General features: G+C 36.2%; 1 protein-coding gene across 5 annotated transcripts; it reads right to left on the reverse strand.

Moving 5' to 3' along the window:
* Window positions 1–1,852: 1,852 nt before the first annotated feature.
* On the reverse strand, window positions 1,853–23,111 carry OCIAD1 (OCIA domain containing 1). Of its 5 annotated transcripts, none has more exons than XM_004681300.2 (9): window positions 22,897–23,109; window positions 21,611–21,673; window positions 20,559–20,639; window positions 15,623–15,676; window positions 10,483–10,530; window positions 9,718–9,853; window positions 8,467–8,642; window positions 4,538–4,690; window positions 1,853–2,375 (listed from the first exon to the last, which is right to left on the reverse strand). In XM_004681300.2, the coding sequence occupies exons 2-9, from the start codon at window positions 21,666–21,668 to the stop codon at window positions 2,338–2,340; spliced, it is 744 nt and encodes a 247-aa protein (XP_004681357.1). In that variant the 5' UTR covers window positions 21,669–21,673; window positions 22,897–23,109; the 3' UTR covers window positions 1,853–2,337. The 5 variants fall into 5 exon arrangements, with proteins under 5 accessions (XP_004681357.1, XP_012579699.1, XP_012579700.1 ...); XM_012724245.1 differs by lacking the exon at window positions 22,897–23,109 and adding an exon at window positions 22,805–22,890; XM_012724246.1 differs by lacking the exon at window positions 22,897–23,109 and adding an exon at window positions 22,758–22,780.
* Between the last annotated feature and the right edge of the window lie 1,296 nt (window positions 23,112–24,407).

Consider the following 24,407-nt stretch of genomic DNA (forward strand, 5'->3'; position numbering starts at 1 on the left):
AATTACACCAACAAAGGATTTTGCTATTTGAAAATGGCTTCCTGGCAAAGACCAAATTCAGAGTTTATGGCAATATCTTTTTTGGTAAAGACCTCAAAAAGGTTAACAGTGCTTCATAGGACACTTCAGACACCCAAATGGCCCTCTACATGTTTGTATAACCTTCTCCAGGGCATCTATGAATCTTAGGGGATCAGAGGGTCCCAACATAGAAAACGAGCTGTTTGTAATGGACTTGTGGGTCATTTTGTGTAAGGAAATAGATGCCAAATGGATATGAAATCCCCCCATGGTTTTTGAAAAATACAAATTTGGACAAAGAGCACAAAAAGAGGTTTGGGGATTACTACTGTGGGCAGGAAGCAAACTGGATACTCAGCTGTAAATATGAGCTACCTTTGGAAAAAAGACCCACCAGGCAGAACCCAGCTGTGGAGAATAACTCCTATAGGGCTCATGAAAGCCGAGTCAGTGAACTAGTAACACAGCTGGCTGGATCTGAATTACTGGACCAGTGACTAGTATACGCCTCATTCCTCTCTTTGAATGGGACTGTCTTGAGAAGGGTTATTATATGCCTAGTAGGTACTTGGGATGACGAGGGCAGATAACGTATCTGAAGTTCACAGGATGGGTACTGATGGACCTTCACTCAAGCTCCTGATTAGATGACAAGCTCCTAAATTTTGAAATGTTAAAATGGGCTGACTAAAGGTCCTAGGAAAACTGAGTTTACTGTGCACCTAGGAAGGATGTGAATTACTATGGACAAATGGTGGAGGAAAAGATGCTATAATACTTCCACCCAGGTTCTTTCAAAACTGGACTGGAGGTGGGAAGTTTACATTCTTGCCCACTGACAGGCTTATGAAGAAATGATACTACCTAACTTCTGAGTCTAAGTCATAAAATAAAAGGTGGTGTAGTTTTCTGACATTTGCTAGAACATTAACATCAGAGCCCAAACGGCCATGTGTCCGGATGCCTGGGACACACTGAGCAGTGAGACGATACAGTGAGATGGTAGCCCTAAATGAAGAGACACCCTGGCTAGGGCCCAACTGCGCCAGTTTCCCACTTTTCGGCCCACCCAGCATCTGGCTGTTATCCTGAGACGTAGAGCCAAATTACTTCAGTGAATCCTTCCTAAGTTCTGACCCACAAGGTAACTGATATAATAAACGTTTCAAGCCACATTTTGGGATGATTTGCAGAAACTCAAGACCTTGCTTCTAACAGAAGTATATTAAGAATACCTAGGATTTCGGTGCAACCATAATTTCCTTTTCCATTTACCCAAAATGCATATATCAGGTCAATAATAAAGAACTCATTCGAAATTCTTTAATTTCCCTGGCACTTGTGAATCTTTTGAACCTGAACACTTTTTTTTTTTTTTAAAGATTTATTTATTTGTGCATACAGAACTGGGGTATAGGCCAGAGGCTCAGGAGCGGTGAGAGGCTTCACCAGAGACAGAGCGGAGAACAGAACAGGCAGATTGACGAAGTACACTGCTGAGGGGAGCAGCGGGTAGGTCAGGAGAGGTCTGCCACACCATGTGGTCACCTCCCGGGCAGGCGGGAATCGAACTCATACGGAAGCGGCTTTAGATTCTCAGTGCTGTGCTTTAACCCGGTGCGCCACCAGGGAGGGCCCAAACCTGAACACTTTTTAAAGGCATAAAACTGTTTAATATTGATGTTTACTTATTTACAATAGTCATATCACAATTATTCAGAGAACAATGACTCTTTCCTATCCCCACAAAATACTACTTACAGAAAAGAAAAAATTAAAATTTGGATGGGTAACAATTTAAAGACTACACTCAATAAAACCATGAGACCAATAACGATACATGTTCCTTTATTTATCAGAAACATGAAGAGAGAATACAGCAAACACTGGAGAAAGACGTTTTAATAAAGTTTTTGATGTAAAGCTTAACACTTAGAAGTATACTTGCACCCCCACCCACCCCAGTTCAACATGCAGATACTTATTGTCACATATGCTGATTCCATAGCACTACAATCTTGATAAGTATCTTTGCCCAGCAACTTAAAACAATTTCACAAGTTGTATATTATCATGGCATTTTACCATCATTCATATAGTTTCCCAAGGTCAGTACATTGACACAATATTAACATCAAAATCTGTGGTATTTTAAAACATCATAATGAGACATAGTAATGACAAACACAAAAACCCAGGTTCTAGTTTTAACTGTGTTTATGAAGACTGCTCTGAGCTCAAAGCATGCAGATATTCATGACCACCTAGATGAAGCTGGATATTGAAATTTCTTCAGAAGATCCAATGATGCACTCTTCATTCATCCCAAGTATCTCCATATTTGTTTACTTTGACTAGGAGAAAAGCACAAATAATTGATGATTCCAAATAGTTTAATATGTAAAAGGCACTATTTTAAATTTGCTAGTATAATGATGGATGTTTCTCTCTCATTTCAATAAAAGCACACAAGAGTCACGTTATAATTATAAAAGGGACTGGTCAGACTTTTGTGAACTGAAGGCTGGACATAAGTACTACTGTGTTATATCAACATCACATAATTATGTGATTCTCATAACATTATAAAGTAAACAAAGTCCCCATTTTAAGGGTCAGAAAACAGATTAGTAAGTTGCCCAAGGTACAAGTCTCCTAAAACAAATAGAATGGATGTTTAGGTTCAAAGCCTGGGTACTGTCACAACTTTACAAGTCCACCTTGTCCCTGGGTAAGTATGGGATCGATTACATCCCATACAAAAATTATCAAGAAATTGTTCTTACAAAGAATATAGTACTAAAAATGGTTGTCTTTAGGTTGTGGTTGATTCACACTCTCCCGTGAACTATAATGACTTCCAACAGTCTTACATTTTACATAAAACTGCATTTTGAAACCTTTTAGCCTCTTGCTACATAGCCTTCACAACTCTTCAAAGTCCCAAGTAGTCATGACATAAAGAAGCAATTATCAAAATATGGACTAGGGGCCCCAGCCCCAGAATTATCTTTTCCCTTAACACACTTTCTCTCATGAATGTGTTAAGTAACTTGTTTTCTAGATGCTACATGATGTGTAGTAATGTTACTGTTTTCAGAATTTCTTAGTCTTAATGTCTAATCAGGTTAAGCATCAATAAATATAATCTACACAAACTAAAAGTTAAAAGGTAAGTGACACTCTCAGATCTAGTGAATTTATACTATACGAATCAAGTTTTCTTGTCTAGATTTTCAAAACTCTTCATATAAAGCACAAAAAAAATTAGCTTTTCTTTTACAAAAAAAAGCTTTCTATCATTTTACATTACTGTTTCATGTTAACAGAACTTCAAGACTGTTCAATCAAAACCAAAAATGTCAAAATCCATCAAACACCAAAGGTCTACCATATTTTCTTTTCTTTGTTATAGATGGTCAACCAAACACTCCATCTCTGATCTGACACTGCAAATTACCGCTTACAAAAGAACACAAATAAGAGAAAAATACTATGTCTGCCCTCATGGAGCTTACAGTCTAATTTTTCAAGTTAGCTAGCAAAGTACCATCACCAACCTTGTATTTATTACAGAGTAATGGATACTAAATGTATAAAAGCTTAAATAAAATTTTTTGACAACAGTTAACAAGTACTGGTGGTTACGAACATTTTATAATGAACTTCTTTACAATAAATGGAAGAAGATTATTACCTGTTATTATTATGAGAAAAGAATTCTAAATGAAGCTGTCATTAACAATCAAATAAAACTGAGTCTATAAGAGTGATCATAATAAAAAAAAATGTTTTTTTTTTATAAAGTAGTAAAGCGAAACCTTGAAATAATGCCACTCTCTAAAGTTCCTGAAGAGAAACATCATCAAATTCTATACTAAATGGTAACAAAGCCCTATTCTAAATACCTTCTTTCTTTAGAGGCAAACTTTGTGTCAGAAAATTTACTCTGGGTAATGTGTGGCTGTAATAAAACGATGTAAAAGAAAGCATGATTTAAAAATTTGTAATTAATTATAAAGTACTGCTAAAAACAAAGTCAAACTCCTCTTGAGAAATGCTAGCTGGTCTGTAAAACAAATTAACTATCAATTTCACAAACATATGAGAAAGTCAATCTCACTATTGAATCATGATTCTGTGGTCCTGCCAAAATAGCGTATCAACCTTAAGACATAAGATCTAGTTTTATGCAGTAGACGAATAACTTAAAAAATAAATTCCCAAGGTGACTTCTCATATATAAGGAAAAATTTATTTCTACATTATATCAAAATAATCAGTCTCACTGTATTAAGTCATGCTATTACTTGAACTTCATTATTTTCTAACACAAAACACTCTTTGGATCACCTTAAAAAAAAAGAATTATTAACACTAAAATGCTATTCTATTTGAAAAATTTTGTTCTGGTTAACTGAGGGATTAAATCACATACTATTATAGTTAATATTCGTAACTGAGGCTATAGTCCCCAATACTACGAGCATTAGTCATCCGGACCCGACTACCATACCTTCTCTTTTTGGCACTCTTTCCTGCATAGGCCTGACTGAGGGGTCAGTCTTATGTGTTAAAGTCACTTCATATGACTCTCTGTTCTTATTCCTTAATTCCTCATATGTAATATTTTTTCTTTTGGGACTTTCTTCAGGATTGGGATCAGGTCCTAAAACAACAAACAGTTAATAAATGGTGATAAAAGGATTTGAATAAATCCAAAGCAACTAAATTTTATAAGTGCTCCTTCCCTAAAATAAAAATAAAGTACAATAAAGGATCAAATTATTACCATTCCTAAGATAGATTTTCCCTACAATAGTCATAAAGCTAAAATTTACTACCTCTTATACTTTTAAGTTCTTATTTCTAAAATTTAAAATCAACATAAAAAATTTAACCATTACCAGAATAATAATGGCTATCATGATATATATTTATGCATATTATAATTTAAACTAGTTGAAATGCTGTTTTAAACTGAAAAGTTATTCATACTGTTTGTATAAATAAAAAGAAACTGTAAGCAAACAGAACTTGAACAGTATGGATTTTTAAAATATTTTCAGTTAAATGTTCCTATAACCACAGTCTAATTACAAACTCTAATTTAAAAAAATTACTTTATCATCTTTATATTAAACAAAAGCACTCAAAGCAGCTGCTGAAAATATAAAAAAATAGCCTTAGTCATGTATGTATCTTTTCCCTCAGGTTTAATGAATAAGAAAAGAGACACCTACAACTTTGGCCAGGGAACCAGCGCTTATTTTTTCTCTCTCCCAAAGTCAAATGAATATGAATACACATTATTAGAATGAAAGGCTGATATAAAAATAGAGCAAGTGGTTACTATTAATATTGGTTCAGAGGATCAAATACTACAGTTTATAAAATGCATAAGCCAGCAAAAAAGGACATAATAGAAATTTTTAAAGAAATAAATGGTAACATAACATTAAACAATTACTTAACTTATAAAATTTTAACACCAAAAGTAAAAAATTTCAGATTGTTAAACATGCAAATAGCCAATCATAAAGAATACAATCATCTTATTTAGAGTAACTTACAATAATACAATATTTGTAAGTAAATATTTGTAAAAATTTTTAAGTGGTACTATTTTTGAGCTCAAAGGCAAGGAAGGTCCCAATAAATCAGAATTTTAAAAATAATGAAATTATACATTAAACGTTTTAACTATAGCCTTTTGCTTCAAGTTTACTGCACTGGTAACAAAGCAAAAAAGATTTAAATTCCTATTTGTTACTGCTAGTATTACTAAATTTTCTTGCTTAAAAAAAAAAAAAGGAAGGCAGAGAAGATAATCTATAGGGATCCAAAGCACTTTGCATTTCATTAGTACTTAGTATTGTATCATAAATAGTGAGTAATCATTGAATCCATTTTCTTGCATCATATTTCTAAAATTCTGAAGGAGATAATATGTACTGGATTAGTAGTCAGGACCATAGGCTCTCCTTCCTATTCTGCTGACAATACATGACTGTCCTTGGGCAAATCACTAAGTTCCTTTAAACTTAGTTTCCTCAATTGTGAAATTCTAACACTTGACTAGATGATCTATAAAATTCCTTCCAGGTCTAACACTTTTTCTGATATGAAAGAAAAATAGTTCTTTGCTCTGAAATTGTGTGACAAGTATGAACACATAAATCAGAAAGAAGATTAGGGATAATTTTTTCCACTTATAAAAGCCAAATGAAATCTCACACATTGTGTAGGGAGCATGATTTACTACTTTGGGGTACTTATAAAGAACTGGAAGGAATATGAAAATATAAAACAGCATTGATTTAAAACTAAATGTACAATAAACTATAGATTTCTTAACATCCATGATGGAGTGCTTTCTACACTGAAAGATTAATAAATTCAATTCCTGGTAAGAGAAAGCAGAAATAAAAAGGGCAAACAGGACTTAAACCAAGGGAGAGGGGGGTCTCCAGGCTAAGGAAGACCAGTAGTTGAAGGAAAGCAAAGGCGGTCCCTGCTGACCCATGTGGAGAAAAAAGCGTGGCAACCCTGACTCAGAAAAGGGGCCAGAGGGACAAGCGAAGGCCTCCGTGGAGGGCATACAACATATTAAAGTGTGTGTCTTGCTATGTGTACCGAGAAGAGATACCACAGTTTTCTGTTTCTTTTTTTGTCTGTCTGCTTTTATTTGGAGATGAAATTACCTAACATGGAATGGAATTTTCTAAGGCAAATGGAAGGAAGGATGCAAGTCATTACAAGGGAAGAGTGGTGCACGCTGTAACACAAGTAGAATGGATTTGAACTTGAGCGACTGGAAAAATATGAGCTGCAATGAAGGACAAGGACAGCTGCTTTTAGAGATAAGATAATGACTAGCCACTTTCTCCTAATCTGTACTCCTCCCTTCCCTTTCTAATTGAATGTCTTTGTTTCCAGCCTCTCAGGAAAGAGGCTGCAGATTGATTAAGAGACTCCACAACTTTCAAGCACTTAACAATCTCTTTAATTATCCTAACTTCCATCTTCTCCTATCTCTTCTTTTCCTCAAAATAAAGCTTACCTCTCCCTTCCAACTTTTTCCCTAAAGCACCAGTATTCAATGTAATTTTTGGATTTTTCTATCTGCACAGTCTGTACAGTTCCACAATGTAGCCACTGAATATGAGGCTATTAGGCAACTGACAAAGCAATGGAGGACTTAAATTTTCGTTAGTTTTAATGGATTTAAAAAGCCAGATATAGGCAGTGATTACTTATATCCTGACCTACCCGTAAGCCTTCTGCATCATCTGGAACTAACTTGATCTACAGTCCACTTCTCTCCCTTTCCATTTGATACTCTCCCCTCCCTTTAACCTCTGTATGGACTCAAATCTCTTCCATCTTAAATGTTTCTTTAACTTTGTCCACTCCTCGTAGCTACTGGCTCACTGTATTTGCTTCCAACAATACTTGAACAGAACACTTACAAAGATGTCCTCAATACCATACCTAAACTCTTGCAGTGAAAAATGTCAAAATTCAGTTTGTCAGATATTGGAAAAACATAGTATCTATCTTTTACTTAATGCCAATCCCTTCAGAAGTTTGAAGCAGATATGGATAAGCAAGGTATTGCTACCAACAAAATCTAAGAAAAATCATATTGAATAAGATTATATAAGTGCTGACTGCTTAAAGAGTTCAGGCCAGATTTTATCAGTTTTTATAAAGAAAAACTCTGATTTTCAAAACTTTTTGTATGTAAGGATTTTAGGTAAAGAATTACAGACTGTACTTTCTGTTTCTAATTCCTCACCTACAAAGAAACTAGTATTTGTTGAGAGCTTATTATTTGCCAGGTCTTTGTCTCTGATTATTTAATCTAATTACAAAAGTTCTTTTTATTAAAAGACATCATTATTTTTATTAAAGAGATTAAGAAACTGAAGGAATCACAAACTAGTTACTTGCTTAAGTGACAGAGCTAGAAAATGTCAACACGATCTAAGTCTTAATCCAAAATTGATGTTGTTTCACTTACATTATGTGACCTTTAAAACTAGTATTTACAGAAATTTTACAAAGCATTTTTATATGAATTTTCCCACTTGACAACAGCTCTGTAAAGCAGGTAATTCTTTTTCTTACATTACAAAGGAGCTAAAAGCCTCTACATGTATTCACTTCTTTCCTATTCCACTAAACTTGGTGTTTTCAATTATTGAGAAAACTGAGAATTTCTTATTACCCTTTACTTCTTCCATACCTTGCAGTGTCTGACACCTACAGACCTCAAAAATGGTGAATGAATGAAGAAACCAAAGAACAAGCAAACAAACATGCTCAGTTTAGCTGATGGTGGAACACACAGGTGATATCCAGCAGAAAAAGTCATCAAATAAAGTTTATACATACGTTGGACCATAAAATGGTGAAATTCATTTCAAGAGAAGTTTCTACCTTGGGCAATATGATCAGTAATACCAGTGGGAGTGGATTCATTCATAGAAGCACTGAATGGAATTGGCTCATAACGAGGAAGCATCTCTTTCTCTAGGTCGTCTGCTGCTGGGGATGTCACAAAAGATGAATGACCACTCATATTTGAATCATATTTTGACCTTTGAGAATAGTGCCTATAAAAAAAACCACATTGTATAAGAAACACAAATCACTTAACCAACTGTGGTTAAGGTCTGAAAATTAGTTATTTTATTTTCTAAAGGAATCATTTAATTCTAATTTATTTACAACAGTAAAATGAAATCTGTTCCCTTCTACCACAAAAACAGTAAAAATAGGTCTGATCTTTCTATACAACTTCAGAATTGTCACTCTTACTACACAGAAAATGTGTATCCAGTGCACTTATATAATGCTAAAAATTTCCTGAAAAGAAAAAGCACTTCAAATCTGTAAACATGTCCATTGCCAATATCAACTGGGAAGCTACTCCCGGAAGCAGTTCATATAAACACTATTTGCTAAAGCAGATAAAAGTAACATCTACAGTGTATCTACCAAATCTAAATAATTACTTCATTTATCTACCTATTCAGATTCATTTTTTGTATACTTACACAATTTCCCTACCATTTAAACAGGATTAAAAATCTGAAATGTGGGCCCTCTCTGGTGGTGCAACAGATTAAAGCACCACATTATGAAGCTCTTCAAAGCCACTGCAGCACAAGTTCAATCCCCGGCCAGGGAGGTGAACCACATGGCGCGGCAGACCTCTCTTGGCCCGTTCACTGCTTCCCTCAGCAGTGTACTTCATCAGTCAGCCTGTTTGCTCCCCACTCTGTCTCTGGTGAACCTCTCACCCACCACATCTCTGGCCTGTACCCCAGTTCTGTAAGCATAAATAATCTTTAAAAAAAAAAAATTTGAAATGTAACTAATGGAATTGCTAAAATTTGGGAATTCAAGAAAAAATTTCAAACTATAAAAACCGAAGGTATTTGCCATTAGCTTTTCTTTATTCTGGAATAAGCACTCCCAGGATGGAATGCTGTATTAAAACAAAGGTAGACAAGCCTTTTAAACAAGCACTTTTTTAAAAGCAAAGTTAGTTTTGGCTTATAGCAAAATGGAAAAATTCCAATCCTCCTTCAGTTAGGCAATGATCCACAACTTAATTATGGTGCTATCTAGTAACAATTTTTATCTCAAGTTAAAACCTTTCACAAAGATCAGAATCTGACCTACCCAGACGGTGATGATCGTCGTGCTTGTCCTGAACGTAAAGCTTCTCCAAGAGGGGAATTCTCAAGATTCTTGAACTTCTCTTGGCAAGTTTTCACGTAAGAAAGCTTTCCAGCAAAGTATCCCATGATACAAGCAACTTGTTTGTAAAAATAAACAGCACAGTGAGATTTGATGTGCTTCTTTAGATAAAAATCTTTCCTAAAGAACTGCTTATAGGCTCTCAATGTGTCTTTGGCATAAAAAGTCATATTTCCAAATAATAGCAAAGTACCACATTAAATCAGATTCAGAGTCCATAGATTATATGGATTCTTTCACAATTTCGGCTTTCACTATTTAGTAAAATAGATAGAAGTGTGGTAAAGTATAATGAAGTTGCCTGTTTTAAAGAGATCTTTAAAAAGCTGACTTAATTTAAAAGTATACTTTATTCTTGATCAATAAAAATGTCTGGATAACTTTTTCTCCTCATGGACAGACCAAAAGAATTTACTTTCAAATACTGTACCTTTATCAAGTAATTTAAGCTTAATACTGCTATTACATTATAAAAAGAGAAAAATGTCTCTTTCAAGTAACTCATGATTTTTAATACTAACAATAAAATGCCTAAAAAGTAAATCAATTTAGTGAAAAGTTTAAACAAATTTATCTGTCAAAGCAATAACCAAATAACTGTTAAGAATAAGACAAGACAAAACATCTGATAAAAACTAATTTTACTTAGGTAAAAAAGCTAAGCAAATGAGTTCTGCTTATACTTACATATAAGTTTAGGAATAGAACCATATTTGGGATGACTTGAAAGGATTCCTAAAGACAAGAACAAGCATGTCTGAGTAACACTGTTAGAGGAAGACATATTTACATAAAATTAAAATGTGCAAATAGGTTTATGAAAAGCTTATGCTAACAGTATATAAGAAAATGATACAAATTATGGTAAAAAATGCAAAAGAACTACTCTGCTAAGTTATTATCTGGTCTCCTCTAATGTGAAAATGAAAGGAATAAGTTTAGCAATGCAGTATAAAGTCAGATATATATCTATTTCTCAATAGTTTTCAGCAAACCACAAGCTATAAGGAAAAAATCAGTACTGACTATCTTTAAATATTACCTGACAACTTTAGCTTTTTCCATAACTCCACAGAAGTCTAAAAGCTATTTAAAAGAGAGAACCAAATGAATTCAATATAAGCAGAAATAAAAAAAATCCAAACTGCAATCTATCAAAACAGGTGATTTTAGCAAGATCAGTTGATACAAAATCGGTACACAAAGACATATAGACATCAATATACACAATTACCAAATGCAGGAACAAATAAAATACCAGACATCTTTAATAAATTTATGATAGCACACCAAAGCCACTGAAAAGAAATCCAACCAAAAATATGTTTACTATACTAAAAAATGATAAAACTTACTGAAAATGAAAGCTAAAAAAAAAATAAGTACATCATGTTCATGAATTAAAATTTTGCAAAGGTGGTAATTCTTCATAAACTTGTCTATAAATTCAATGCAATCCCAATTAAAATCAAAAGTTTTTCCTAAAATTGAAAAAGTTTAAGTCTAAAAATAAAGTAATACTACAAATTGATACTGAATAACAATGCAACCAAGTGACAAGATCCATGATAAAGCTAAAGTAACTTCAGCCTAAGTGAAAAATAGATTAGTTGACCGAAACCAACAAGTGTGTCCAAAAACAGGTCGACACTTACACAGTTCACTTGACTTGTGACAAAGGCAGCACAGCACTGCAGAGAACAAAAATAGTACTCTCATTTTATATATATCTGACAAAAGACTCACTCCCAGAAGAGATGAAGAATTCTCACAAAATGAACAGGGAAAAAACAACCCAACAGAAAAATGGACTTACTAAACAGACACTTTACAAGAGGATATATTCAAATCGGGTATAAACAAAAGAAATTGCCCTCAACTTCTTTAGTCATGCAGGAGATGTAAATTAAACTACAATATAATTTATATCATTGTTCAGTCACAATGATTAAAATTCAAAGACACAAAAATAACAGGTGATGGTGATAATAAGAATCAAATAGAACTCTACTAATAAACTGGTAAGTATTAAATTGGTCCAAATAGACTGGAACATTTAGCTGTACCTACTAAAATTGAATATATCCATAATCTATGACTCAACAAAAAAACCTATGGAGAAACATGTCTTCATGGCAGGACTATCTGTTACAGTCAAAACTGGAACTATGTAGTCACCAATGTAAAAAAGGGTGCACGAATTGCTGAGCAAAAACTATAGAGCAATGAGAATATAAAGCCTACAACTATATGCAATGATACAGATGAACCCAGTGATCTGCAAGTAAGCCAGCTTTTTCAGATAAAAAGTACTAATTTGCAATGATGATCTATTTTCATGGTATTCATTCTTGTACCACAACAAAAAAAAAACAAAAAAAACACAGCTTACCAAGTATAAAATTTCAACAACCAGCCTTCCAGAGCTGGCACAATCATGAAGAAGGAAAAAAGGAGGATGATGGTAATACAATTTACATTTATACAAAAAAAAAGTATTCCTTCATTCTGTCACCAAGTAGTTACAATCCACGTAACAACATACAAGCTGTACAGACTAGGAAAGTTAAAAAAGACAATTTTCCCCATCCAATTTTACCGTCTGGAAAGACAGCTAGGCCAAACAACAGAGTGTGATGGTTGCTAGTCACCTCAGTAAGTACCCGAGTCTGTACTACATGTGTTAAACCTTTGTCAGATGCCGCAGGAAGTCGTTTTCTAATGGACAGTAGCAAGAATGTAGGCAGACTTACTGAAGGCTAAGGCAATCTTTTTCACTATAGATGATTGCATTATAATGGAAGCATTGATGGAGGTAGACAATTCAAGAGATATTTGAGGGCTGAACTAAAAATGAACACTTACTGGTGAAGGCAGATAAGAAAGTGAAGTGAAGAATAATGTCTCAGTTTCCTGGCTCGATAATAATACCATTCAGACAAGGGCAAAATAGAGGAGTTGGCTTAGAGGATATCACCTCAGTTTAGGATGAATTTACTTCAGTTTGAGGAACATGCAGAAAGCTGTCAGTATGGAGATACACAGAATACAGTACTGGGAATTTCAAGTAACAAATGGTCACAGAAGCCAACATTATAGCAGGGTAACAGTACAGACTAAAAAATGGTTTTTGCTTCATAGTGCTATATACTAAAATCAATATACTGTACACATTAGATATTTTAAAAAATATGAAAAGTGGTGGAACTGCCTGAGGTGGGAGAAAAATCATATGTATGCTGTTATGAAAACTCAGAGAAAAGAATGTTGCAAGAAGTAGAGTTGTGTAATGAGTAGTCAAGAGCAAAAACTGTTACTGAATTTCAGCAAAAAGGAGGTTGTACTGGTAACTTTTTTAAAAATCTTGGTAAACGTTAGAAAAATGTATAATCTACGACACAGACTGCAATGGATTAAAAGAAGCAAAAAAGTGTTCATTCATGAAGTCTGGCTTGAAATCAAGATAGCTGGGTACAGTTGGAAAGGAATAAGGGAAGATTCTTCTTTATGTTCTCAAGTTAGAACAGACCAACAAGTTGAAAGGGAACAGAAAAGACCATGTAGAGACACAGTGGATGAACAAATATACAAATGTTAGGCATTTAGTTCAAGTGCAAAATGTCTTGATGGATTCTGAATTCCTTTTCTAAAATATATCCCTAAAAGTTGAGATTGTTTTTATTAGAATATTCTAAAACCTCAATACCGTTTCAATACAAGAGACCTTAATTTTGGGAGATAGTTTCAAGAGAGATGTGTATGTTAGTAAATGTTTTTTTTGTTTTTATTCAAGACATTAAAACCCTAATAACCAAACAAGTTTGACAAAATTATATGGAAGCCATGTGACATACTTAATAGAAAAGAATGTTATTCCACAAAATAGGTTAAATCATTTTCAACAATCTAGCTTTCCTACGAAAACATTACTACATTCTACCAAAATGTTCTAGGCTCAGTCATGGTAAATTCCAGTGAAGAATGTTAGCACACTGCTTTGCTTATGTTATAACTTTTGCAAATGAAATCTGAGGTTTAATTTGCTACTGATGACAATTGATTCATTCCCTAAATAATGACTAAGAACACAGAACTTTGGCTACATGAATAATTTATCTTCACAGCAACAGGTCTTAATATTTTCAGTAGGATTCACCCAAGAATATGAGGACAGTTTACAACATATAACTACAACTAGGAAAAGAGAATTTCTCTAGTTTAACTTCTTAGTCTGATCCTTTTATGTGTAAGTATAGAAGGTATCCTGATTCTTACCATCCTGCCTTACCTTCAATTCTGCCGTCTCCTGCTCTACCCAAACCCCAAACTGCAAAATTTCATCTTCTTTGTAATCTAATCAAAATCATTATTTCTCCTGGTTCTACCTTAGCAATTCGATGAAGTTTCACTCCTCCTTGCATGATTTTGTCACTCGAGCCCAGTCACGTTTATTATACTGATAACCAGGTCTTGAAATATTCTTCCCTGTCTTTTTATCTAAATTTTATCCATCTTCAAACTCCACTTCTTTTAATAAACTTTCCCGATGATAGCAGTTGTGGAAAATGCTTCCTTCTTTGAAGACTTACAGCTCTGGAGTTTCTATTAAACAACTTAGTAGCATTATTAAGTGTTTAATTATAATCTGCATTTGTCTCCACATTGTGTTTACACTACTCCCTAAATCATACAAATAACTTCTAAATTTCTTTTTGTATAATCTCCCTCACACTTTCTCCACTCATTTTTAGACAGACTGGGATTAGTAAAACAGGCAGTACAGTAGTCAACACTGTAATTTCACCATTCCTAATTCCCTATGCCATAGTTTTTCCTTAAAATAAAGTGAAATGTTATTTCACCCATATAAATAATCCCAGTCTCTACATAACCAAGGACATGTAAGCTTATGTCCTAGACAGCTTATATCCATTCTTTAGATTTCTGACACTGTAGCACATTGTAATAGCAATCTTTGGGAGTTATTTAAGTGATTAAAATTTTATTTCAAAAAGTCATTCCATTTCTCTCCTAAACTATTCAACTAGTTGTGTCACTACCTTTATCTAAGTACTTCATACTGTTAATGTGAAAGGATGAAAAGGTTGCACTTTTGGAGTAGCTAATTAATTAAAAGGATGTAGCACATAGGGAGGAGGATACAGGCTATAGGAGACCATCCTCAAGTCACCATCGTTTCGTGGGACACCTCATTCTAAGAAGCTAGCTTGTAAAATAAATGTAATGATACTTAATTTTAAGTTGTATAGACCAACACATTAATACTTAACCAAAACTCAACTTTAATTATAAATACAATGTACTATTTAAGCCAACAGAATTTGAGACAAGAAATGTCCTCAGTCCACTCTTATTATAAGACAAAACTTATAATAAACTGTGAAGCTTGGAAGCCACCAGTCTTTAAACCAGTGCATTAAAAAAAAAAAAAAAAAAAAATCACCTTGAGTTTGTTAAAACACAGATTAATGGGTCCTAGCTCAGATATGTTCGACTCAGTAGCACTGGAATGGAACCTATAAATCTGATTTCTAAGAAGCTTCGAAGTCATGGTGATGCAGATAGCCTAACTGGATCAAGTTTGTAGCTCTACCTTCCTGCAAGCCATCAGCAGGCTTTTAGTTACTTTCTTGGTCTTACACATTATTAATGTCTTACAGTACAGAAGGTCATCAAATTCTTAAATCAAGGTATCTTCTGAGGTTATAGAAATTTATCAATAACGTTTAATATGGTATGTTATCATTATCTACAACTCAGAAAAATAACATATCAGAACATAATAATCAAAATGCTAAATATTTACCTTTACTAATTAATCCCTGGGTAATCAACATACTTGTTGCAGCCAAAGGAACAGCTATAGGAGGAAAAAGAACTTGTTAACATCAACAAAAGGAAAAGGATTTTGTCTGAAGTTCACTGGATAGATGAAAGTATATTAGAGGACCTGCCTGGTGGTGCAACAGGTTAGGACACAGCACTGCAAGCTGGCTGCAGCTGTTTCAGTACGAGTTCAATCCCCACCCCAGAGGTAATTTACATGGCCCAGCAGACCTCTCCTGTCTCGCCCACTGCTCCCTTCAGCAGTGTACTTCATGGATCTACCTGTTCTGCTCCCAACTGTTTCTGGTGAATCCTCTTACAGCCCCTGTACCTCTGGCCTGTACCCCAATTCTATATGCATAAATAAATAAATCTTCAATAAAAAAAGTATATTAGAAAATCATCTAAGAAGTATGTTGGTCTTAAGAAATTTTTCAGTGGCCTCTCTGGTGGCATAAAGGATTAAGTCACAGCATTGTGAAGCTGTCCACAGCCACTGCAGCACAAGTTTGATTCCCAGCCAGGGGCTGATCCACATGGTGCAGCAGACCCCTCCTGTTTCACCTGCTGCCACCCTCAGCAGTATATTTCAGTAGATTGCACATTCTGCTCCCCACTCTGTCTTTTTATGCATAAATAATTTTAATAAATAAATTTTTAAAAAAGAAATTTTTCAAACTGTACTATTATAGTCAGTAGAAATAGAAAAGCATTTTTAAATTTAAGAAAACATTACAAAAGATTAAATGATATAATTCAAGTACGATTTACATTTATGCTCAAAGAGCCACACATATATATATGTGTCAATTAGGACAATATACTAATTAATAACCAAAAATTACTACCTTTATCACAATATATATAATCAGAAAAAAATTGTATAATCACATTATCCCTTCATTCTGTATCTGAGCCTATTGCTATACTTACAAACTTTAATATTTTTCTGGTTAATATTTTACAAAGCGGCAAACTCATAAAAGGTGATCTGTTAGGAATCTTCAAGATAACATCAGTCCCATCTTATCACCTAAAGTGACTGCTTAAGTTTTATGAATGAAAATAAAGAAGAGATTCCAGTTTCAAACAAAAAAGTAGAGAAACCAATGAACATAATGGTTTCCCAATAAAATTTTTTATTGATGCAAAAATATGAATTTCATGCAATATAAGCAAATACTCATTTGATCTCCCCCCCCCTTTACATTCATAAATGTAAAAACCATTCTTAACTCAGTCATATAAAAATGGAGTTGGGCTATAGTTTGCTCATTCCTGGTCTAGGTTATACACAGGAAACTTAAGAGTCAAATTACTTAAAACATTTGAGATTTCATGATTAAAATCCATTCTCTTTGGCATGGGACATCATTAGCTTTGTCATCAAACATAACAAGCAAAAACCCTGAGGTGTGAATCCTTGCTCTACTACTAACAGATTTTACCCTTGTTAGAAAAATTGTTTCTTCAATGTTGGTTGGTTAGAATGCCTTCATTAAATATTTTTAATGGACAATTCCCTACTAATTACAGTATCAGCATAATCTGCAATCATTTTACTCCTTCAGGTTGGCTCAAGGATTGCAACATGAAGCACTGAAGAATTATATAAAGTCAAAGGCAATGTAATGAGTTAGTTGACCATCTCGGCAATGGACACTGCTTCCCGATTTCACTTTCTCAGCTTCTTTTCATCCAATAAAGAGCAATGGCTCAGAACTAAGGACTCTAACTCACATCTTCCACTCCCAAAAAGAGAGTAGTAAAATGGAAAGAGACTTAACAGCCTATCTAGTCTCTGTCCTAATTAGAGTAAGTTGATATCCGTCATTTGCTCAAAGCAAGAGAGGATTAGCTTGTGGTAGACTTTAGATAAGAACCCGATTATTCTGACTCCAGGTCAGTGGCCTTTTCCACTGCACAAGTCTCCTACTGCAGAGTCTGTTAAATATTTCTTTGGGCAAATCAATAATACCACTGAACAGGTTATTTTGCAGTATGATCACTGTCCCAATAATATCCAATACAAGGACTCCTAAAATTCCTTATCTCTTCTCCCCTTATTTATAAGAGCAAAATGCTTTTCTACAAGGTTCTCTGCATTTTCACTGTTTGATGCTGTTATCATATGCAATACCTAGATTATCTATTTTAAGAGTAATCGCTACTTGGGCCTGGCCTAGGGGTTAAGGCTCAGCACTATTACCTCTACACCTGAGTTTGATCCCTGGCCAAGGAACTAACCCACAAAGAACACAGCAGACCTCTGCTGTCTCACTCACTGCTCCCCTCAGCAGTGTATTTCAGTACACTGTTCTGTTCCCCACTGTCTCTGGTGAATCCTCTCACCCACATACCTCTGGTCTATACCTCAGTTTTTCTACAAAATAAATATTAAAAAAAGTAACCACTACTTATCAATACACTAATTTGAGGGCTAATATAATTTCCCCATAATCTAGACATGGTATGCAACTAGCAATCTATTTTCTAGTCTGCCCCATGTAGTTCAAGTCTGTCTAACTTGCAATCTATTTTAATAGACAAAATTACTTAGACTTCTATTATTCATATACCACATGTCCTACTTCAGGCAAGTATACCTGAGTACCCTATTTATCACTGGCCTTTCATATACTTTTAGCATAATGCTGTTTAGCTATTTAAAAAGTTACACATGTACCACAGCATAAATTTATCAGCTGGAAATAAACCCAAATACCATAGTATCAATGAAGCCATTAGCCTTGCTTTACACTGATACTAAATGCTATCTATCAGATCTGTCTTTCTCTTAATCATGTGTTAACAAACTTGAAAGTAAGTCACTTTACTCTGTCTACTCTATGTACTACTCAAAGATAAAAAAGGTGTTGTTAGAATACAACTGGAGTTTTGTGAGAAATTATTCCATACAATGAGCCAGGAGAATTTTGTCTAAGTCCTTAATTCATCATGACTATGTATCTAAAACAATTATTCATATCTGGAGATGTGCTTTATCAACTAGTCCTCAGTCAGGTTCTTTCTAGTTTGAAACATCTGTAAGTCTGAATATCAGAATGAGAATAAAGTGCAAAGATTCTATCAAAACTCCTTTTCAGGCACTCCCTGGTGGCACAACGGGTTAAAGTGCAGCACTGAGAAGCTGACGGCAGCCGCTTCAGTCTGAGTTCGATCCCTGGCCAGGGAGGTGACACATGGCTTGCAGACCTCTCCTCACCCGCCCATTGCTCCCCTCCGCAGTGTACTTCATCAATCAGCCTGTTCTGCTTCCCACTCTGTCTCTGTGAGTCCTTTAACCACCCCTACACCTGTACCCCAGTTCTATATGCATAAATAATATTAAAAAAACAAAAAACTCCTTCTCTATGCTTCGTTCCCTGGTGAATTCACAGCACAACTACACCAAAAACATAAATATCTCACCTAAATCTTTGTTTCTAGCTCTAATTGCTTATAGATCTCCTACAAACAAACTTGTTACACAGAATGTCATACCATAAACCATAAACTCAAACTGTCCAAACTAATCTTTTTCCCTCCTTTAAATAAGAAATCCTCAAATTAAACAATTGTCATTCTAAACTGGGTATCTTGAAGCTAATATACCCTTTATTTATCTTTAATCTATGTTGAAATGTTACTGTCCTATAAAAATCTTGTCTTCCCATTTCTCTAGTCCCAGTGACATTGTGATGACACCTCACAGCAACTGTATGCTAAGTGACTACCAACATGAGCTTGTTTCAGAGATGTGCTTTTAAGCTAGACAACACCACTCACCAGCTGTGTAACACTGTTACACAGAGAAATGATGCAGAGTAATCACCATAAAAGAGGAGGTTCCATGTTCCTTACAGCACTAATGAAGGGTGGTACTTGCTTGTTAGCCTTGGACTTACACCAAGGACTTGGAGAACGTGGAAGAGAAACATGGAATCGACATATAGAGACAACTGGAAGAAGTATATGGGGGAGAGGAAATCTGGGGAGAGACGGTGGCAGCCTCTGATTTGTCCTTTGACTTTGCTCCTTTTGTCAGAATTGCTTGGTCCCTTCTGCTCCTTTCCTATGGTCCTCACCTGGGGGTACCTTAGACTTGTGGCAAGTTTTTGATCCTCAGCTGCCTCGCTTTGGGTAAACCCAGTTTGGCCAGGCACTTATCAATGAGGGGATGGGTAACTTTGGTGGTTTATTGGGGATCTCTATCCTTTCTTGTCTCTCTATGCACACTACCACACTATTCTATTAAAAGTTGATGCAACAGGTTAAAGCGCAGCACTGCAAGAGAGCCAGAGCTGCAGTTGCTTCAGTGGAAGTTTGATCCCCCGCCCCGGAGGTGGTCCACATGGTGCGGCAGATCTCTCCTGAGCCCGCCTGCTGCTCCCTCAGCAGTATGTTTCAGTCAGTCCGCCTGTTCTGCTCCCCAGTCTATCTCTGGTGAATCCTCTCACCTTCTTCACCTCTGGCCTGTACCCCAATTCTGTATGCATAAATACATAAATCTTTTAAAAAATAAATAAAAGTTGATACTGAGAATATGCCTTGGCTGTATGTGACAGACAGCAGAACTCATTTATAGTATACAAGTTCGAGCGTACCAGAGTATTCAGTTAACACCTCAAAACCTTAATTTCTTCATCTGTAAAGTAAGGATAAATTATCAATTTAATGGGTTGATTTATGTAATCCATATATACTCAGTAACGCTATTACAATAACGAAGAAATTACCTCTTGATCTTGAAAAAAGCACTATAAGTTATTACTTTAAAATGTGTAAAGTCCTATTTCCTTAACCAACTATTTTAGCAATAACCACATCACACCGAGAGTGCCAATACTTCCTACATGAAGTTATTATAATTCAGCTATTAAAAAGTAAAATTTCTATTACAAAATGTAACTTACATCTGAACCAGAAGCTTTCATCATTGCATTCTGCAAACACTCTTCTTTCCTCCTCTGTTGGAATATAATCAGCCCCTATGTCTTTTTCAAAGGAAAATTGGCAAGCATTATATATCCATGGAAAAACTACATTGAAAAAACTAGCTCAGTTTAGGGGGTCTCTCTGGTGACGCAGAGGTTAAGTCTCAGCACTATCAAGCTACTAAGCTACTGCCTGCCACTGTGGCATGAGTTCCAGCACCAGCTAAAACACATGGCACAGCAGACCTCTCCTGTCTCACTCACTGCTCCTCTCAACAGTATCAGCCTGTCCTACTCCCCATTGCCTTTGATGAATCCTCTCACTGCACCACACCTCTGACCTACACCCCAGTTCTTGTATACATAAATAAATAACATAAATCTTTTTAAAAAAATCAGCTTAGACTAAATATTAACAAAACACACCCAATTTTTTTTTTTTTAAGACAAAGTAAGCCCTACCTGGTGGTGCAGCAGGTTAAAGCACAACACTAAGAAGCTAAAGCCACTTCAGCATGAGTTCAATCCCCACCCCAGAGGTGATTCACATGGAGTGGCAGATCTCTCCTGGCCCACCACCCGCCCTCCGCTCCCCTCAGCAGTGAACTTCATCAATCTGCCTGTTCTGCTCCCCACTCTGTTTCTGGTGAATCCTCTCACTGCCCCTGCACCTTTGGCCTGTACTCTTCTGTATGTATAAAAAATAAATCTTTAAAAAAAAAAAAAAAGACAAAGTAACAGAACTGATTTACAAACTTTTAACAAACCTGACTTCAAGCAGAAGCTACTATTTGCCATTCAGAAAGACTGGTTACATAACAGCTGGCTATAATGAAAAGTTAAAATTTGGGAACTCTTATTCAAATTAAGTATTTCAAGATAGCAATAGCAGATCATTAAGCCAACCAAGTGTGGGGCCCCGTGTGTCTGCACAGGTCACAAGCCAGTCCAGCTGCTAGTGCTACTCCAGGCAGAGAAGTGCTGTCTACCTAAAATATGCTTCTAGTTATAAATTCTTAATTGATAGTTACGGGGAATTGGTCTTGGAACTTCTGCATTCGGCTCTTGAAAATCAGCCCTCCCATTCATCTTTCCTGCATTAAAAACATGTATATTAAATATTAGAAATCATTATGATAGATCAAAGTAAATCAACAAATAATATAGTAAAATCATTAGGCCGTATGTCAACCAATCAACATTTACTTACTATATCAGAAATACCTGACATACTAAACTGTTAGCTAAACAAGTCACAAGACCTATTAACTGATTTGTAGCTTAAGGTCCTCAGTTGAAAAAGGAGCGTTTGGTATGTCAACCGATCATATCAAACTAAAATATAACAGGATTATCAATAACATAATAGACATTTTCCCCCTTCCCTAAGCTGATTTCATATACACTGTAGTTACGCTGTAAATACATGCCCCAAGGATTATAATTCCCTAAAACATGAGGAAAAATCTCCAAAGTCATTTCTGGGTTTCCATTTAAAAAGAATGGAAAAAAAAAAAAAATGGAGTAACAATGACGCCATATCCTTGTGGTATAAAGCTAACAGCAAATTTTGTGTCCTCCGAACTTTCCTTTACCGACTGAAGAGGTTTTAAAAATGCCTATCATTTCAAGAACATACATATTTCTTTCCACCAAGCCTTGGGCCTTTATATAACTGTAGATTACTTAAGTGTACTTTGCAAAACGTTCACCTAGGATCATGATTATCTCATCTAAAAAACGATTCAAATGAAATATTTACATGTCAAAAAATAATTTACGGGGATCCTTCTATAATTCATTTACTTAATAAGCCTTCGGCCCTACTACTTGCCGATTCGTTAAGGAAAATGAATAGAAAGGATAAAATGAGTTCATAAACGGATGGAGGCTGCTGAATAAATTACTCACATCCTGCAAGAAGTAAAAGTAAGGAAACCCTGTTTCCCCCAACAGCACCCTACCTCGAAACCCTAGAGGCGCTCAGGGCCGACAAGAAGCTTTAGACAACACCATTTTAGCCTCTTAATGACAAAGAAAAAAACTGAAGTGAACCCTCGCAGGCCTACGACCAGATTCCCGCATTGCATCCTATCTCTCCCCACAATACCCGCGTCCCCACCCCCTAACACCCCCCACATCAGTCACCACGGCTCGCTCCCTCGCCCTCCCAATCACCCGCACTCAGTAGCCAGCGTCCCAAAGCGCGACGGGCCCAAACGCACAGGCGGGAAAATGGCGGAAAGTGCTGGCCCCGTACAGGTGGTGAGTGGGTTGGTGGGGGTCGGAACGGGGCTCTCAGCAACGCCTCACCCACCTCCAGATGACAGCGGCGGGGGAAGGCGCGGTGCACCCCAGTAATCAGAGCTAGATGGCCCGCAGGGGAGCCAAGAGGGTCAAGGTGGGGGTAACAGCGCGCGAAGCCGCGATGCACACGGGACCACAGAGGAGTTGGGGGCGGGGAGGGTACCGCGACTAGGCCGCCAGAAGTCACCCAGATACAAGCTCAAAATGACCGTAACCCGGAAACACTGGGGGACGTGCGGACGGACGTGACGTCAGACCTGCCTGCGGGCGGGCAGCCTCGGAATAGACGCATGCGCGGGTCTCTGTGTGCCCTGCCCTCCTCTGCCGGTTCCTGCTCCTTTCCTTCCCGATCCGTGGCGCTCGGGAGCTGTCCTGAGGCTGCGCTCCCCGCTCGGTGCGGCCCGGGAGCCCTGTCTCGCAGCCTCTGAGCCGCGTGGGGAGTGAGAGCTTTAGCCGTGGTTGTGACGTACCGCTCTGATCGTCCGACCTGTAGGAACATTCAGGGACCCCTTGTAGCCCTGACAGAGTCACCTGTTGCTCTGTTTTGGGGGTTTACATAGTTCATGTCATACTTGAGCCCCAATGTGAGGTACGATAAGCATACCCCCACTTGACTGTTAAGACTGTTTTGTATCTGGTTTCAGACTTGTTCTGGGATTTAGGACTAGTATGCTACCTCTCTAAATCTCAGGTTTTCCTATCGAAAAGTGGAAATAGTTTCTACCTCATAGGAATTCTAGGATTAATGATTCTCTACTAATGGAATGACCTCTGTTCATTAAGCATGCTTCTTCCATCCCTACCCAGCATTTTCATTCATTCTACAAATATTTAATGATGCCTATTTGAGCTAGATACTAAACGTTATTAGTGATTCAACACTGATCAGTCTTACCAGTTTGTTATATCAACTCATAAAAAGATCAATGATTTCTCATCTCTCTGAGACCCAATGTCACTATCCTTATTTAGTACCTTTCATTGCCTCTAAATTATTTTTCCACAGACATATTTAAGAGAAACAGCCTGTGGGAGAACCATCTGAAATACAACTTTAATCTTGTAGTTTCTTAGAGTTAGCCTTTTGATAACTCCCAAGGTGCACAAGGCATAAAAACTCTACATGGCTTGGTCTCTGTCCTGAATCTCACTGTCTTCTAGTGTAATATTTATCAATAAGAAAAAGAACCTGCAACCCTTTGCACTCAATGTTCCTTGTTTACTGTTCCTTCTGGCACAACCCTTCTCTTGCCTTGTCAATTCTAATGACATTTCAGAATCCTGTTTTTATATGACCTTTACAGTTCTGTTTTATATTACATGACTTTCCTAAAACACATCCCAGAAAATGAATCATTCCTTCTTTGTGCCTCTTCATATCATACATATTACCACAATCTGTTGTGACCTTCTTGCTTATGTTGCTCTCTGTTACAGAACATCTGTAAGACTAAGACCTTGATTTATAGGTCTTTACATGCTCAGACATATTCCTAAAATAATCAGTATTGGGGCCCTCCC

This window comes from Condylura cristata, unplaced genomic scaffold (genome assembly GCF_000260355.1).
Source record: "Condylura cristata isolate star-nosed mole 26May11 unplaced genomic scaffold, ConCri1.0 scaffold00012, whole genome shotgun sequence".
Lineage (NCBI taxonomy): Eukaryota > Metazoa > Chordata > Mammalia > Eulipotyphla > Talpidae > Condylura > Condylura cristata.

What these genes read in the sequence shown, in the direction of transcription:
- OCIAD1 (XM_004681300.2), bottom strand. Translation starts at nt 21,668, where the DNA reads ATGAATGGGAGGGCTGATTTTCAAGAGCCGAATGCAGAAGTTCCAAGA. An exon ending in TTCTATTCCTAAACTTATAT is followed by an intron (nt 9,854 to 10,482) that starts GTAAGTATAAGC and finishes TTTACAAACAAG; the next exon opens with TTGCTTGTATCATGGGATAC. An exon ending in TACTGATCATATTGCCCAAG is followed by an intron (nt 4,691 to 8,466) that starts GTAGAAACTTCT and finishes TTGTTGTTTTAG; the next exon opens with GACCTGATCCCAATCCTGAA.